The sequence below is a fragment of the Stomoxys calcitrans genome, chromosome 2 (assembly GCF_963082655.1).
Source record: "Stomoxys calcitrans chromosome 2, idStoCalc2.1, whole genome shotgun sequence".
Lineage (NCBI taxonomy): Eukaryota > Metazoa > Arthropoda > Insecta > Diptera > Muscidae > Stomoxys > Stomoxys calcitrans.
In genome coordinates, this window is record NC_081553.1 from 33,027,271 (window position 1) to 33,045,059 (window position 17,789).

Genomic DNA, 17,789 nt, shown 5'->3' on the forward strand with positions numbered 1-17,789 from the left:
AAACATGAAAAAATTCGGCAAAGACTGGCCGGGATTCGAACCTGGCCACACGGTGCAACAACGACAGCCGTTGCCGTTGTCTAGCGTTCGAAGCCATCAATAAAACTACCAACAGATGTACAGAATCATGTGTACCACGGAATTAGTGTAATTGCCACAGAAAAAAAGTCTGTCATTACACAAAAACACATGCATTGGGATAAAGTACAGCTAATAGACAGGGTTGTCGAGCGTGGTTAATGGGGTAATTGTATCATAGATCTGTTTTCGCAACTAATACGATTCAAATACAACATACCAACGCATGGCCCTTGAAGCCATCACACGTAATATGGTTGAAAAGTCTTCTAACCAAAGACGAAACGCGTCCCATAATGGTGGATATGTGTTGCTTTCTTTGGCTTTCCTTTTCCATTTGCAATCTCCGATCATTAAGCTCGTCTCGAAAGAGAAACAAAAAAAATCTGGAAAACTTAATGATTTTCGCCCTAACAGGCAAAAAACTTGAAAAATATTGAATTAGGTTAGGTTAGGTTGAAAAGGAGATATTAATTCTATGGACATACACCTAGGTCAGTAATCAGCTAGTTGTGTGCTTTAAATTCGAACAAAAAAGTAACCTCGAAAAAGAACATCTAAGTTAGGAACTCCGTGCTACTGACAAAATCCTTAATTGTTTTCGATACCGACATGAACCAACTTAGGTTCATGTCTGAAATATTGAATTACGCATGAACGAAAATTGGTTATAAACCAGTATGGAAAATAAGTTTTGGTACAAGAAGTACTAACCCCAGTTCCTTTGGTGATTTATTACTTCACGACCCGTCGAGATCCTAGGGGTAAGGGTGCCTTAAGACATGCAGACGAGAAAAGTGCTTAGAGAGCACAATAAGTCGTCAGATTAGCGACTGGGAGTTAGGCGGAAAAACCAAAGAGATGTGCAGATCAGACTCAAATTAAGGCACCCTGCACAATAAAACCGCCGAAGCTAAAATGAAAGACCAAGTCAGCAGGATGAGAACGGAAATGAGCGTTAATTTTGCTTAACTCGGAATAAAAACGAAAGGGCTATATGGAGCACAACGAAGGAAACTGGAGAAGATAAACCAGGAGGATAGTCTGGCAAAATCCAGTATGCTTCTAGGGATACAATGGCCGGGAATTAGATCTCCCAACAGACAGATCACTGAGAAACTGCCGAATAAGAGCTCCGAGCATTCCAGTTCCCTGGAAACACAAAATCAGCTCACCTGCAGAATGGGGGGGGAGCAGTGAGACAAAGTTGAAACAATTACAAAGAAAACGTGCCGGCCCCTGTGACTTCAGGATAGATGTAGCTCCCAAAAAAGATAGCACAGCCATTTCGGAAGAGAAAAATTGTTGCGTATAAAGGTTTAAACTGTATCCCGGAGCAAATTAAGTCACACCAGCACCCAGTGCCACAATGGCGCCCGAGCAGGGACATGAAGATAGCAAACAATAGTTTAGCCACAAGCCAAATAAACACAAAAAGGCGGCAAAATTTGGGTAGTATTTAATTTCTGATTTATTTTTAAGAAAATGCTCATAAATTGTTGTTTATTTTGTAGTGTTTTAGGAGTTCGGTTTCGAAGCCAACATAATTGTCAAACAACAGCGAAAACGTGAAAACATGTATCATCACGTATCTGGTCGTTAAGGAAGTCTATATTGAAGGCGGCTCTACTGAAGGAACAATACTTCGCACCCCTCATAATCACGAATCTGATCGTTTGGGAAGGCTATTGGAAGAACATTCCCTGTTCAGCTAATATGATGTCAAATGGCAGAGTTACTGCATCTACAGCAATACCCATTGCGCAAGTTAGACGAGAAGCTTGAATACAGTCAGCAGCAACGTAAGATTCCACCAGATTAACAGAACCAAGTAGAGCATTTGCTAAATGAGGATTTTGTTCACTTCACAAAATTTTCCAAAGTGTAACACAATTTTTTAAATCATCTCAAAATTTTCAAGCATTATCAAAAATATTAGGAAAAAAAATTTTTAAAGCGAATCTTCTTATCGCCAAATGACGGAACAACAATGGCATCAACGCTACAATCACAAAAAAAGAGATATGAAAAACTAATAACAAATACCAAATTGTCAATACAAAAAAAAAAGGCAAATAAAACGCAAAGTCTCAGAGGCCTGAACAAAATCACTCATTAGTATCATTTTGAAACTCTACGCGTTAGGAGAATGTTAGAAAGACAAATTTTCCTCAGCGCACTGTTGGCACTGATATTGGCCTCTCAGGCCTATGCGGCCAAGGCAAATCGCAATCAGCAACAAACTAAACAACGCCAAGCCCAAAATTACCAAAATACGGTGCCTATTGGGCCACCTGTGCCGGAATTTCAGACTATTAAGGAACGCCATTATACCTCGGGGGAAATGTTAAAACTTATGAATCTCGAAGGGGATCCCTGCATGGATTTCTATGACTATGTCTGTGGCAATTGGTTGCAGGCACAAAATGTCAGCGAATCCGAAGAGAATCAAATCATCACCTTAAACAATCGCATGGAGCTGAATGTTATTCGACTGCTACAAAGGAAATTCGAATATACAAATAATACAAATTCCGTGGTTTATAAATTCTATCGCTCCTGTATCTCCGCCACCGAGGAAGATCAGAGAGCGTTTGCCAAGGGTTTTGTCAGCAGCTATGGTGGGTTGCCGGATATTAAGGATACATGGCGAGAGAGAAGCTATCAGTGGAATGATATTATAGCCAAGCTGAAGTTGGACTACAATTTGGACATCTTGATCACTTTCTCCAATTTGCCCAATGGCCGTCCCGTGCTGAGTGAACCCCAGAGCACCATACTGCCCACAGAGTTGTGCAACTCCGAGGCTGCCTCACAAATCGATGAAAAGGATGAAATCTTTGATGCCATACAAATGGACATCAAGGATAAGTTGCAGGCCTGGTTTGCATTTGAGGAGGCCGATGCCACTCGTTTGGCCGGAGACATACAACGCTTTGAGTTTGATCTTTGCAAGTATATGCGAAAAAGTGAACTGTTGAATGTGGCCCCTCCCGGGGAGGAGGAAACTGCGGCAGAGGACAATTCCACCGCCAGAGGCCCAGGCGTCAGAAATAGAGCCCAAAATCGCAATAATGCCGAACTGGAGAATAATCCCAGATTGAACAATTTTGTTTCGCAAATGCTGGGTCTAGCCCAGGGTCAAGCCAGAAGTGAGTTTGAGGCCACCTCCAGCGCCGAGTATCTTCAATATCTCATCAGTATTAACGGCCGCAAGCCTTCGTTTGCCAATTACATAATCTACAGGGCTTTGTCGGAGCTAACCCTACCCGTGGGTCAACCTCCTGAGGAACGTCAAACTTTTTGCATTCGCAAAGCAATGCAAACTTTTCCCGAGTATGTGGGCAACCTGTATCAGAGCAGTATAGGCGGACGCTTCAAGGACTTTATGAAACAAGATATCGCTTCCATTTTTCGAGAAATTAAGGAAGCCGTACCCAGAAATATGAAAAAGTATGTGGACTCTTTGCAGGTCAGTGAGCCTTTGTATGCTGCAGGCCCGGCCACAGAACCACAGTCTGTTGTCATAAGTGTCAATGGAAACTATTGGGAAATTTTAAAGTCCGTCATCATTACCAATAACCAGCAACAGGCGCCACAAATGGGTGCCACGGGCCAGCAAAGGGGACGCAGCAATACGCCATTGCCTTCAGTGGCAAATGTTGTGGAAGCCTTTGCCACCAACTTGGCCAGCAATGAGAAGCACATACAATTTGGCTATGGTCTGCTCAAGCCTCCATTCTATTTCTTCAACTACCCCAGATCTTTGAAATATTCCTCTCTGGGTTTTGTCTTGGCGCGGGAATTGGTAAAACGCTACATTGATGAGCAGCAGAGCTTAGAAGGCCGAGCCTTGTCTTCCTATGCCCAATTGGATCTCAACGAGTTTCTGACGAATCGAGCATGTTTTCGCTCGCAGGTTAGCGGCTACTTTTTCAATACACCCGATGAATTTCGCAATGGCACTCAGTTGAAGGAAATCATGGCTGATGCCAGTGCTTTGAGCATAGCCTTTTTGGCCTATAACAATTGGCTAGAGAAACAGGATGCCCTTAGTCCTGAATTGAAATTTGAAACCATGCCCAACATGAACTTTAGCAACACTCAATTGTTTTTCATAAATTTTGCTCAAATACGTTGCTCGGCCAAGTATACCAAGGAGGAGGGTGCTGGTGAATTCTTGGAATATTTCCCACGCGATCTAAACACTTTGGAAAGGTGGAATGTAAATGGGCCCCTGAGTAATGATATGGAATTTGGTTTGGATTTCAATTGCCCTTTGGGTTCGGAAATGAATTTTGGTGATAAATGTTCAATAATATCGAATGAATTTAAAAGTGGATATTAATTAATAAAAATTTGGTTTTGTAATAAAAAATTTAAAACAAAAAAAAAACTTATTTAGGACAGCCATGTCCTCAATGTTTACGTAACTTTCAAAACAGTAAGGCTAAAGAATTTTTTTTCTCTACAATTTCCTATCGATGTACGGATGGAGTACGGATGCGGTTTAAATAAGCCAAGTCGGTACATATTTTGGTAAATGTTAGCTGTCGAGACTCATAAGAGACTCCCTTATGCCAAATTTCGTAAGAATCACAAATGACGAAACCATTGTAGTATTAGTCCAAATCAGAGCTATATTCAATTCTGAACCAATTTTTCCAATTTTAATAGGCTTTGCCTCTAAGTCAAAAAAGATGCCCGCTCCAAATTTGAAGACGATCGGATGAAAATTGCGAACTATACTTTGTACACAAATTAACATGGACAGACAGGCAGATGGACGGACAGACAAACATAGCTCAATCGAATCAAAAAATGAAAAAATGATCGGTGTAATTATCGATCCAGGTCTCTTCCTTCTGGGTGTAACAAACAAATTCACTAAGTTACAAAACACTGTACCACAGTAGTGGTATAGGATACAAAAATAAAATTTTGAAAGAAGTTCTTCCTGTTTGATTTGGAATATTCCAAAGAATATGGAATATTGCATTTCTTATGTTTCCAGGACATTATTTGCACAAGCCGTTTGCATAATCTCAATCTACGTTCAAATACCTTTCATTTGAGTACCCTATTGTCATGATTGAAAAACATGCCCGTCGGGCGGGCATAAGGGGAATTAAGTTCCCCCCTTTGTATTGGTCGTAAATTTTAGATTCAAATTACTTTTTTTTTAATTGTTGGGCTCTTCCAAAGTTGGAAACCATGGCATGAGAAACATGCCCGTCGGGCGGGCATAAGGGGAATTAAGTTCCCCCCTTTGTATTGGTCATAAATTTTAGATTCAAATTCTATTTTTTTATTTGTTGGGCTCTGCCAAAGTCTAGGTTTCCACCTAGACAATGGGTTCCTTAACCAGTTACAACGTCGATAGCTCTCTGCAACACTGGACGTAAAAAATGGCTATATTCACAGTAGATCTGATTAAAATTTTAAGGAAGAAACTAGATCGCATTAGAGGCGGCGCAGGATTCTATAACGGAACCGAATATGAAGCACACATCCAATGGTTGGATATTGCTAAGTAATATGTCAGACGGAACATTTCTATTGTAGTAAAACATGCAGATGGCATCGATGCTATTATCATGACCAGAGACAAAGACTTCGAAGAAGTAGGGCACAAACTACGGTTGGTGTTGATAAGGACTAGAATTTGGATGGATTTTCATAGTCTGCACCACGCGAAAACCAGACAGAGTTGATCCTTCTAATGAAAACGCATTTCCAGTGGAAGTTGGCGTGAGTAAACATGAAGAGATGGGTGAAATATCTGGGAAATGCTGAGCGAAATGGAAAAATACTTCACATAGACAGATCCAATTCGGTATGCGAAGGAAAGGGCCTCTAAGATAACAGCACAACTTTGCCGACTGATGGCAAACCTAGGCAGCCCTCTCCCGAACAAAACCTTGTTATAGTTCGATGCTGACGACCAATAGCATTCTCCCATATTGAAGCGATATATGGAGCCTGACATTGCAGACGAAATGTCGAGCGAAATGTAACTCTCAGTGTAGCGAACAACGGTTCTAAGGGTTATATAAAATTGACAAGATATGGGAGGAGCCCTCTCAGCTCTTGTTAAAGTTGTCCCCGACGGGCGATGCACAAGACAGAGTTGCTCCTTCCAACGATTAAGAATATCCCAGCGGAACTGGTTTTTTGTTTACATGTATAGTGCGCTAATGACAAAGGACTAGGATTTAGTTGGATTTTCATAGTTTGCACCAGGCGAAAACCAGACAGAATTGCTCCTTCTAATGAAAAGGCATTTCCAGTGGAAGTGGGCTTGAATATACAAGATAGACTGGTAATGAGGAAGAGATCTGTTAAATATCTAGCAGTCCCGTTGGAAAAATAGTTCACATATGCAGACCCAATTTAGTATGGGAAGGGAAGGGTCTCTAAGATAACAGCGCAACTTAGCCGACTGATGGCAAACGTATGCAGGCCTTTCCTGAATAAAACCTCGTTATAGTTCGATGCTGACGACCAATAGCATTCTCCTACATTGAAGTGATATGTGGGGCCTGACATTGCAAACTTAATGCCGAGCGAAATGCAACTCTTAGTATAGCGAACAGGGGTTCTAAGGGTTATATAATATTGACATAAATGGGCAGAGCCACCAGACCTCGTCATAGTTGTCCCTGATGGGCAATGAAATTTTCCTCCCAACGAAGAGAAATATCTTTGCTGAACTGGCTATCTGTATAGATGTGTAATGCTAAAGACAAAAAGAGTAGTAAAATACCTGGGAACCTGAGTTGATACGAAGCCCACATATGCCGACCATATATACAAACTCCGCAATGGTAACGGTGCAACTCAATCGACTCATGACAAACACAAGGACCCTTCCCGAGCGACCTTAGACTTAGGAAACAGACGGACCTCTTACATGGGAAGGAAATGTGGCGCAATAAATTACAAACAAAATGCCCATTGAAATCTCTACTCTCATTACAGAGAAAGGAAGTTTAAAGAGTTATATCTTCCTAATGAACACTGACGAAGCCCATAGACCTCGTCATAGCTGAAATGGTCCCGATTCATAAACAGTCTTAAGAGCAGGTCACACTTTTTACCGCGAGGTGTATATGCCAAACGAGTAAGAGAGAATGTTGCCGCGACCAACGAAAGGTGGCATCAAGTTGGCTTAACGAGAGTCTGTCCAGGTTTACACGACGACTTATTCCAATATGCAGATGTGGCGAAATAAAAGGTAAGGTAATGTAAGTTCTTACCAGACCTTTATGTTATCCGACTATGATTATTTTTTAAAGTTTCTATTGTACATCGAATAGTGAAATTTACTGGGATAAGCTACATGTATGATGGGCAGTAAGTTGCAGACGATACATAAGACACTTTTTCTCACTGCTAGGACTGAGTCTGGAAACACATGGATTACCGAGATATGCAAATTCAAATTTGCTCATGAACATTTCATTAAGAAACCGATACAAACTTCTCACATATCAATCAGTGCCACCCGAATAAAGTTTAAGCTCAATGATAAAGGACCTCCTTTTTGTACCCACCACTATAGGATGGGGGTATACTAATCTAGTTATTCCGTTTGTTATACCTCGAAATATTGATGTCGAAATATTGACCCCAGAAAGAGTCGATCTAGCCGTGTCCATCCGTCCGTCTATCTTTCGCAATCACGATAGCGGTCGATCGCGTAAAGCTAGCTATCTGTGAAATTTTGCACAGATACTTAATATTGATTTAGGTCGTTGGGGATTGCATATGGACCATATCGGTTTAGATTTAGATACAGCTCCCATATAAATCGATCTCCCGATTTGACTTCCTGAGCCTCTGGAAGGCGCAGTTTTTCCGATTTGTATGAAATTTTGCATGTAGGGTTCTGTTATGACTTTCAATAACTGTACCAAGTACGGTCCAAATCGGTCTGCAACCTGATATAGCTCCCATATAAACCGGTCTCTCGATTTGACTTCTTAAGTCCTTGCAAGCCGTCATTTTTGTCCGACTTGGCTGAAATTCTGAGTGCGATGTTCCGTTATGATTTCCAACAACAGTGCCATATACGGTTCAAATTGGTTTATAACCTGATATAGCTCCCATATAAACCGATCTCTCGATTTGACTTCTTGAGTCCCTACAAGCCGCAATTTTCGTCTGATTTGGCTGAAATTTTGCGTGCGGTGTTCAGTTACGACTTCCACCCACTGTGTCAAATACGGACCAAATCAATATATTACCTGATATAGCTCTCATGTTAACCGGTCTCTCGATCATCCTTGTTCGGTTCCTAGAAGCTTTAATTTTTGCTGGTTTCATAGAAGTTTGGTATGTAGAATAAAATTATGCCCCTCAACTAAATTTATTTTGTATAAATTTTTAGCAAATCCCATGGTGGTTGGTTCCCAAGATTCAGCCAAGCCGCACTTAGCACATTTTTACTGAGTCCGAACGGCTCGCTGCAGTGCGACACCTCTTTGGGGAGAAGTTTTTAAATGGGATAGTGCTTCCCAAATGTCGCCAGCATTAGGAGGGGATAACCACCGCTGATAATTTTTTCTGATGTTCTCGCCAGGATTCGAGCCCAGGCGTTCAGCGACATAAGCAGACATGCTAATCTCTGCGCTATGTTGCGCTCGATATATTAACCCAGAGATCCGGAAGAAGACACTATGGATTTTTTATATTGGGTTGCCCAAAAAGTAATTGCGGATTTTTTAAAAGAAAGTAAATGCATTTTTAATAAAACTTAGAATGAACTTTAATCAAATATACTTTTTTTACACTTTTTTCTAAAGCAAGCTAAAAGTAACAGCTGATAACTGACAGAAGGAAGAATGCCATTACAGAGTCATAAGCTGTGAAAAAATTTGTCCACGCCGACTATATGAAAAATCCGCAATTACTTTTTGGGCAACCCAATAGATAAGCACCGCATATGGGGTCCACTTCGAAGTAAGGCGCAAGCGGTTGTAACAGCCGAGTCCGCAGTGCGACACCTTTTTAGGTAGAAGTTTTTACATTCCATAGTACTTCAGAAATCTCGCCAGCATTAGGAGGGGGTAACTACCGCTGAAATTTTTTTTCTGAGGTGCTCGCCAGAATTAGATTCCAGGAGTTCAGTGGGATAGAAACGAAAAAAATGGTCTAAAGTATGAGTATAAAAATAACTAAGGTGTTATCGAGATTATGTGCAAAATTTCAAGGCCATTGGTTGTCTGGGAGCCTCTTGGCAGGCTTCTTAAGTTGGTCACCTTGGCATTTTGAAAAATTGTTCGGGCTGCCAAATACTCATTTGTGGACCGATTTTCAAAATTCTTTTTCTTTTGCTCGCTAGTGCTCATAAATCCCTACAAAAAGTCCACTTTAGGTATGCAATATCTTCACTGGTTTGGAGGATATAATAGTTTTAAGTTTTATTTGTTGAAATTTTGGCCGAGATTGGCTTCGTATTTTGCAATTTCCGAAGGCATTCGTGGTTCGATTTTCATTTTGATGCATGATTTGGTTTGGTTTCCTAGCACAGTTATTGGAAGTCATAACGAAACACTTCGTGCTAAATTTCAACCAAATCGTATAGGAATTACGCCCTCCAGAGGTTCAAAAAATCAAGACCCCGGACCGGTTTATATGACAGCTATATCAGGTTATAAACCGATTTAAACCATACCTAGCACAGTTGTTGGAAATCATAACTAAACACCTCATGCAAAATATCAGCCAAAACAATTGAGAAAAACGCACTCTTTTGATCAAAATCGTAGATATGAAGTATGCTTCTATTTTTAGACTTTGACATTAACCCCATCAATGTTGAGGTCCGATTTTAAAGAGTAAATTCTGCCCTTTTTTCAAAAACATAGAAAGCTTTAATCACTTGTTGATCAACGATCATAGAACAAAGCTCATTTCATTGAGAAAAGCTCAACTAATCTTCCAGGGGGATTGATTAGAAAGAGCCAAGTTCATGTTTTACCCATGAGTGCTCAGCCATTTCAGATTCGTTTGATTTTTTGGGAAATACCGACAATAGCTTGACAAAAATAAACACAAAACTAAAATTTTTAATTGTCCTCCCTCTCTCTCAACCGCGCTCTCGCTTTCTGGAATACAAATTAAACTTGAACTCATTATAATTACATCATTAAAAGTAAAAAAAAAAATTAAGAAAAAAAAAACAAAACTGCTGACCACTACAGTGGGTCGGTGGATTAATCCCCACAAGTTCTTATCAACAAACACACAATTTCGCAGATAATAGCAAGCAAACAAAATAGCAACATTTTTTTTTTTTAGAATGAGATCCCATGATGAAAACGAATTTGAATGAATCTTAGTATCAATTCTAAAGTCTGCGGGTGAAAATGTTACACAAACTGGATTTGAGCTGCCTCACCATTGTGCTGCTGCTAATTTGTGCCAAATTAAGTGCAGGTCAGGCAGTGACACAAAAGCCACTGCCGCCGCCGCCGCCGACGTCGCCGCATTCAACACAAACAACAAAAAGTCCCCAAAATGATACTCAGCTGCTTGAGGTGCTTCGCCTGGAACAAGTGAAGTGGCTGCGCCGCCAAAAGGCCCAAGAAATGTTACGCTATCTGAATACACAGCAGTTGCCCTGCAAGGATTTCTACGAATATGGCTGCGGCAATTGGCTGAAGGCCCAACTGGCCGACCAGGCTGTGCAGCCGGGCGAGTCTTGGAGTGTGGAGGATGCCATGGAGGCCCAATTGATTCGTCAAATTCAAAATATTTTGACTGATGCTGAAAATGCGGCACAACTCAATGGTACCATGGTGAAGAGTTTCTATTGTTCTTGCCTGCATGCCGAGGCCGAGTCGTCTGAACAGAAGAAGTATATCAGAACATTTGTGGAGTACTATGGGGGACTGCCCTACATGCGAGATAGCACATGGCAGGAGACCAACTACAATTGGACCAAAGTTATAGGTCAACTCAAGCATCGCTATAACTTGGATATTTTGATTCGTTTTACCATACCCAAGACCAGGCCGGATCGTGGGGCAACGACCCCCATACTAGAGGAGCCCAGCAGGACTGTACTACCTCCCCACCTATGCAACTATTTGGCCGCTGAGCAGGCCAGGGAAAACGGGGATGAGGTCTTCAATGGCATTCAATCGGAGATAAAGGATAATCTCATGGCCTGGCTGGATTTGGGCGACACAGATGCCACTCGGCTGGCGGGCGATATACAACGCTTCGAATTCGAGCTCTGCAAATACATGAGGAAGCGCGATCTTAGAGATCTACCCTTTGGAGGAAACGAAACCGATTGGCGCTACAATGCAATAGTCTACAATACCATGCATGGAGTGCCTCAGCCCAAAATTACCAACCAGATCGTGCCGGTGAGTATCTTGGATAGTCGATATGGTCTGGACTTCAGCAAATTTGTTGAAGTTTGCGTGGGCACCATAAATGCGCCTCGAACATTCTACTTTCGCGATGAGGAGTATTTTCAACATCTCAGCACCATAGCTAAAAAGGGCTTAACACCCTCGTTTGCCTACTACATTATGTATCGGGCCTTGTCTGAAATTCTAATACCCCGAAATCTGGCTGCCTCCGAACGTCCCAACTATTGTGCTCGCAAAACTTTGCAACTTTTCCCCAATGCTCTGGGTGACCTATATCAGGCTCAGTACCGTGACGATCGTGTTCTCAAGGACTTGCAGCATATTTTGGATTACATCAAGAAAACCTTTGCCAGGAGTATTGAAACGAATGCCCACTGGCTGCCGGAATTCTTGCGCAGCGACATCAAACAGCGCTCATGGTCAATCAGAGAACCTGAATTCCATGCTGGCCTTGAAATGAACAAAAATCCCAAAATGGATAACAACAACCAATTTTGGAGTCTGCTGGATGCGGTGATGCTGCAAAGTGCCCACCAGCACATGGATGAATTGAGGAGTTACACAACGCTGAGTAGACAAAATCTGCGTGATTTTGTAGTGACCTATGCCATCAATGATGAAAAGCGTATCCAGTTCAGCTGGGATCTCTTGCAGGCACCCTTCTATAACTACAACTATCCCATGGCAATGAAATTCTCCTCGGTGGGTTTTGTAATGGCCCGAGAAATGGTCAAATATTTCGATCAACAGGGCTGGGAGAATAGTCCTGCCCCCCTGGTGAATGTTTGGAATGTGAACACAGTTGTGAAATTTAATCACATTAAGGAATGTTTTCGCACCCAGGCAAGCAATTATCTCTACAATGCACCTCAGGTCTTTCGCAATGGCACCCAGCTAAGACAGTTTTTGGCCGATTCCAATGCTGTGAATATAGCCTTTGGTGCCTACATCAATTGGCTGGAGGAGCAGCCAATCAATGGGGAGGAGTTGCAGATGGAAACCTTGCCCGACGTGGATTTCACCAATACCCAGTTGTTTTTTATCAACTTTGCCCAAACACGATGTGCTGCTAGGCCCACAAATGATAAAGCCTCAAAATCGGAACATTTTCCCATGGCCCGTCATAATCTGGAGAGAATGTCCATTAATGGCCCTTTATGGAATGGCTATGAATTTGGTAGGGATTTCAATTGTCGTGTGGGAGCTAACATGAATGTGCATGACAAATGCTCGTCTTTTTAAGGGTTAGAAACTAATTTAAAGTATTTTATTTTCTAAAAACAAGTTTTCGAAATAAAAAACAATTAATTTTTTAAATATAAAATAAAGGTACAAATGTTAAGAAATATTCTTCGTCTTTTTTTAACAATTGAAATAAAGGAATGAATATTTTATACTGTTTTTAACAAAAAAGTAACAAACAAAAATTTTATTTTTATTTTTTTTTATACAAAAATATTAAATTTTTACACGTTTTGTTGCCGTTAAGGCTAAGACTATATTTATTTCATAATTCTCGTTTTATTTCTCCTTCGAAACGAGCTTAATAATCAAAGATTTTGTTGAAATGGAAAAGTAAAGTCAAAAAATTTTTAAAATTTTTTTGTCACAAAAAATTTATTGCATACTTTTAGGTCAAGAATAACAGTAAAATCGTTGCCGCCCATAGATCAATTATAGTTAATGATTTTTATCTTCTTTTATATAAAAACCAGTAAAGGAAGGGCAAAGTCGGGCGGTGCCGACTGTATAATACCCTACACCTATCATATAAGTATTACAATGTGGGAGCTATATCCAATTCTGAAACAATGTTGATTTTATTTCTCTTTCGAAGATTTTGTTGCAATGGAAAAGTAAAGCCAAAAAAATACCACAACACCAACCATAGTATGACATGAAATAAAATGAAAATTTTTCAAAATTCTGTGTCACTGAAAAATTTATTGCATACTTTTAGGTCAATAATAAAAGTAAAATCGGTACCGATTTTGTCGCAAAGGAAAAGTAAAGCCAAAAAATACCACAACACCAACCCTAGTATGACATGAAATAAAATGAAAATTTTTTAAAATTTCTGTGTCACTAAAAAATTTATTGCATACTTTTAGGTCAAGAATAACAGTAAAATCGTTCTCGACTGTGCCCATCCAGTAAGGAAGGCCAAAGTCGGGCGGTACGGACTGTATAATACTCTACAACTACCATATAAATACAATGTGGGAGCTATATCCAATTCTGAACCAATGTTGATGGACTTCAGCGGATGTTTTCCGATAGGCTATTAAACAATCCGTATAAAATTTTCAGCAGATATGTTCAAACTGTTATAACTACGGTTCACAAATAACAACATTATTGCCAATTAGCCAAAATCTGACGAATATATATATGAGAGCTATATCTAATTCTGAACCGATTTGGAACAAACTTCTCAGATAGTGTGATAGTCGTTGGGGAAAGCGTTGTGCAAAATTTTGACAAGAGTGATCAAAAAAAGCGATTGCAGTAACTCTTGGAGTGGAAATAAGGCGATATACATATATGACATCTATATTTAAAGCCGATTTGTATGAAATTCACCAGTAATGTCATTATTACTAAAAACCGGACGAACATATATATGAGAGCTATATCTAATTCTGAACCGATTTCGAGCAAACTTCTCGGATAGTGTGGTAGTCGTCGAGGAAAGCGTTGTGCAAAGTTTTGGCAAGATTGGTCAAAAATTGCGTTTGCAGTGGCTCTAGGAGTGAAAATCGGGCGATATATATATATGAGAGCTATATCCAATATCGAACTGATTTTCATGAAATTCGCCATTTATATCGAGAGCCATAAGTAAATCCTTCCTGCCAAATTTCGAGAGAATCGGTTAACAAATGACCATTTTATTGCAATATTACTGCAAATCGGATGAACATATATATGGGAGCTATTTTAAAATCTGAACCGATTTCGAACAAAATTCTCAAATAATGTGGTAGTTCGTAGTTCGAAGATTAGGTTTATTGGACTTTATCTTGATAAGCCCCCATGTAGACCGATCAACCGATTTAGGGTCTTAGGCCCATAAAAGCCGCATTTATTATTCGGTTTTGTTGAAATTCGGAACAGTGACTTGTGTTAGGCCCTTCGACATCCTTCTTCAATTTGGCTTAGATCAGTCCAAATTGGATATAGCTGTCATATAGACCGATCCGCCGATTTAGGTTCTTAGGCTCATAATAGCCACATTTATTTTCCGATTTTGCTGAAATTTTGGGACAGTGGGTTGTGTTAGGCCCATTCGACATCTTTCTTCAATTTGGCGCTGATCGGTCCAGATTTGGATATAGCGTCCATATAGACCGACCTCTCAATTTAAGGTCTTGTGCCCATAAACGGCTCATTTCTTGTCCGTTTATGCCAAAATTTGGAACAGTGATTTGTGTTAGGCCCTTCGACATCCTTCCTCAATTTGGTCCCGATCGGTGAAGATTTGGATAGCTGTCATATAGACCGATCTCTCGATTTAAGGCTTCTGGCCCATAAAAGGCGTATTTACTATCTGATGTCGCCGAAATTTGGGACAATGAGTTAGGTTAAGCCCCTCGACATACTTCTGCAATATAGCACAGATCGGTCCAGATTTATATATAGCTGCCATATAGACCGATCTCTAGCTTAAAGGTGTTGAGCCCATAAAAGGCGCATTTATTGTCCGATGTTGCCGAAATTTGGACAGTGAGTTGTGTTAAGACCAGATTTAGATATAGCTTCCATATATATGTTCGTCCGATTTGCAGTAATAATGCAATAAAATGGTCACTTGTTAACCCATTCTCTCGAAATTTGGCGGAATTTCATAGAAATCGGTTCAGATTTAGATATAGCTCTCATATATATATATATATATATATATATATATATATATATATATATATATATATATATATATCGCTCGATTTTCACTCCTAGAACCATTGCAAGCGCATTTATTAACCAATTTTCCAAAAAACTTTGTACAACGCCTTGCTCGACGACTACCACAATATCTGAGAAGTTTGCTTGAAATCGGTTCAGATTTAGATATAGCTCCCACATGTATGTTTGCCAGATTTTTGCTAGTTTGCAATAATGTTGTCATTTGTCAACCGTAGTTATTACAGTTTGAACATATTTGCTTTGCTCAAAATTTGGGCCCAACAAAATTGGTTTAGAATTGGATATAGTCCCACATTGAACTTATGGGATAGGTGCAAGTCGGCACCGCCCGACTTTTGCCCTTCCTTACTGGTTTTTAATTTATTAAAAATTAAGAAATTTATATTTGACTAAGCTTATTTATTAATTTTTTTATATTTCAAAATTTAAATTTGTAATTTTTATTGTTGTAATGAAACTACATTGCTATTCATGCGCCTAGCTGGCATACACAGATATATTGGTGTCTCTTTAAAATTTATTGCATACTTTTAGGTCAAGTCTAAAAGTAAACAATAATCATTGCTGCCCATAAATCAATTATAATGAACTCTTTTTTTTCTTTTCTTTGTTATTTTATGTCAATTGAAGGTATTGAAGATATTATCTAGAAAATTGCCGAAAAAAATAATACCAAGTAACAATGCTGACACAAATTCTAAAGTACAAAAAATCCATGTAAACTTAAGGAAAACACGCAATTTGAATATAAAAATTTTTGCTTCTTCAACTCAATTAAAATGGCTATGTTTGCATGCCAACAATTTGATATGGTGCTTATTACCCCACACCATAGAAGGAAAGGAAAATAATTTTTTCAAAGAGAATGAAAATATAAAAGGAAAAGTGGAAAATGGATTTTCAAGGTTATGTTATAATAATATAACAAAGAAGAATGTTAGCAAACGTGTAGGTAGGAAATAGAAAAAGCCTCCATACATACTTGTATTGTGGATATATGTAGAAAATCTTTACATAGTATTTGGCTTTAATGAAGTTTTATATGAAATAAAATTGAAAAAAATAAAAGGTAAGAGCGGGTAAAGTTTGGCCTTGCCGAATCTTATATCTCCTTTAACATGGATGGCATAAGTCAAGACTTTTGAATAAAAGTATAGGCAGATTAGTTGGTTTGTGTGAGAGCAATATTAGATTATAGACCGATTTCAACCTGTCATAGATGTTGGAAGTTTTTCTATGAAAAATGTAATGCAAACGATATAAAGATCTTACATTTGGAATAGCCTTGATTGTATTCGAAACAAAGTTTTTTGATTTTTTATTAAATTGAAAGATTGCTGTTGTTTAACAAGCATTCTAGCACATAGTCTTAAACGTTATTTAATGTGTACAAAACTTTGTTCCCATATGTGCCGGGGATATCCACGCAAATTATGTCATGAAAACAATTGAGTTTTACAAAAAAAAATATCAACAACAAAAAGAAGCTCTACACTCACGCATTTCCGGCAAACTGATTTTATATGCCATGAGGTCGATGGCATCAAATTACGACTTTTGTATATGAAAGTACATAAATGTAAAGGCAAAGGGCTTCGAATAACTTGAATTCAAATCCAAAAATATGAGACACGTACCTGTAATGAAAAAAAATTGAAAAAGATTGTCAATGTAACTATTAAATATGGAAACGTAATAAAATATTATAATTTAAGGCCTTTATGCTATAAAAATTTTCAAAATTTTTAATTTCCTTTGGAAATTTTGTAAAATTTTTTCCATATCAAGTAATGTGTGTCAAAAATGTACCCTAGGCCAATACGATATAGGTAAAATTTAAACAATTGAAGAATGTCATTTGAAAGCTCTTTTTCACCCTTACAATTAGGTCTTCATTTTATTGTTCATTTACTTTAATGTGCTTAAACAACACTATTTTCAACATATCCCTCTCTATGCTTTCAATTGGCGTAAAAAAGCAGCGCAAGCGGTTCGGGACAACTGCGATATTTAAGAAGTAAACCCTATCCTCGAAGGCACTGCTTGGATATTGTTTGGCAAGTTCAAAAATAAAATAAGTAAGGAAGGGAAAAAATCGGGCGGTGCCGACTGTGTAATACCCTACACCTACGCTATAAGTACAATAAGGGAGCTATATCCAATCTGAACCAATTTCGAATGTTTTCAGATGGGTAATTAAAGAATTCGTATCAAATTTCGACAAATATTTTCAAGCTGTTATAACTACGGTTGGCAAATTTCTCAAAATCGGATGAACATATATGGGAGCTATACCGAAATCTGAACTGATTCAGAACAAACTTCTCAGATATTGTAGTAGTTCACAAGAAAAAGGTTGAACAAAGTTTTGGCGAGATTGGTCAATAAATGCGC

At 39.1% G+C, this 17,789-nt stretch overlaps 3 protein-coding genes across 4 annotated transcripts in view; 2 read left to right on the top strand and 1 right to left on the bottom strand.

Moving 5' to 3' along the window:
- The window catches only part of LOC106095694 (ubiquitin carboxyl-terminal hydrolase 46), a 158,098-nt gene that overhangs the window by 35,047 nt on the left and 105,262 nt on the right, over positions 1 to 17,789 (bottom strand). The window contains exon 1 of one of the 2 annotated variants that reach the window (XM_059362461.1): positions 16,895 to 16,973. The exons of the other annotated variant lie outside the window; for it this stretch is intronic. The gene's annotated coding sequence lies outside the window, so the exon portion shown is untranslated. Of the gene's footprint in view, positions 1 to 16,894; positions 16,974 to 17,789 lie in introns of those variants that run through there. 2 annotated transcript variants of the gene reach the window in all.
- LOC106095681 (neprilysin-11) lies at positions 2,228 to 4,426 on the top strand. Its single transcript, XM_013262972.2, has one exon. The coding sequence runs from the start codon at positions 2,228 to 2,230 to the stop codon at positions 4,424 to 4,426; it is 2,199 nt and encodes a 732-aa protein (XP_013118426.2).
- Positions 10,401 to 12,816, top strand: LOC106095690 (endothelin-converting enzyme homolog). Its single transcript, XM_013262987.2, has one exon. It carries the CDS (start codon positions 10,452 to 10,454, stop codon positions 12,708 to 12,710), a length of 2,259 nt encoding a protein of 752 aa, XP_013118441.2. The 5' UTR covers positions 10,401 to 10,451; the 3' UTR covers positions 12,711 to 12,816.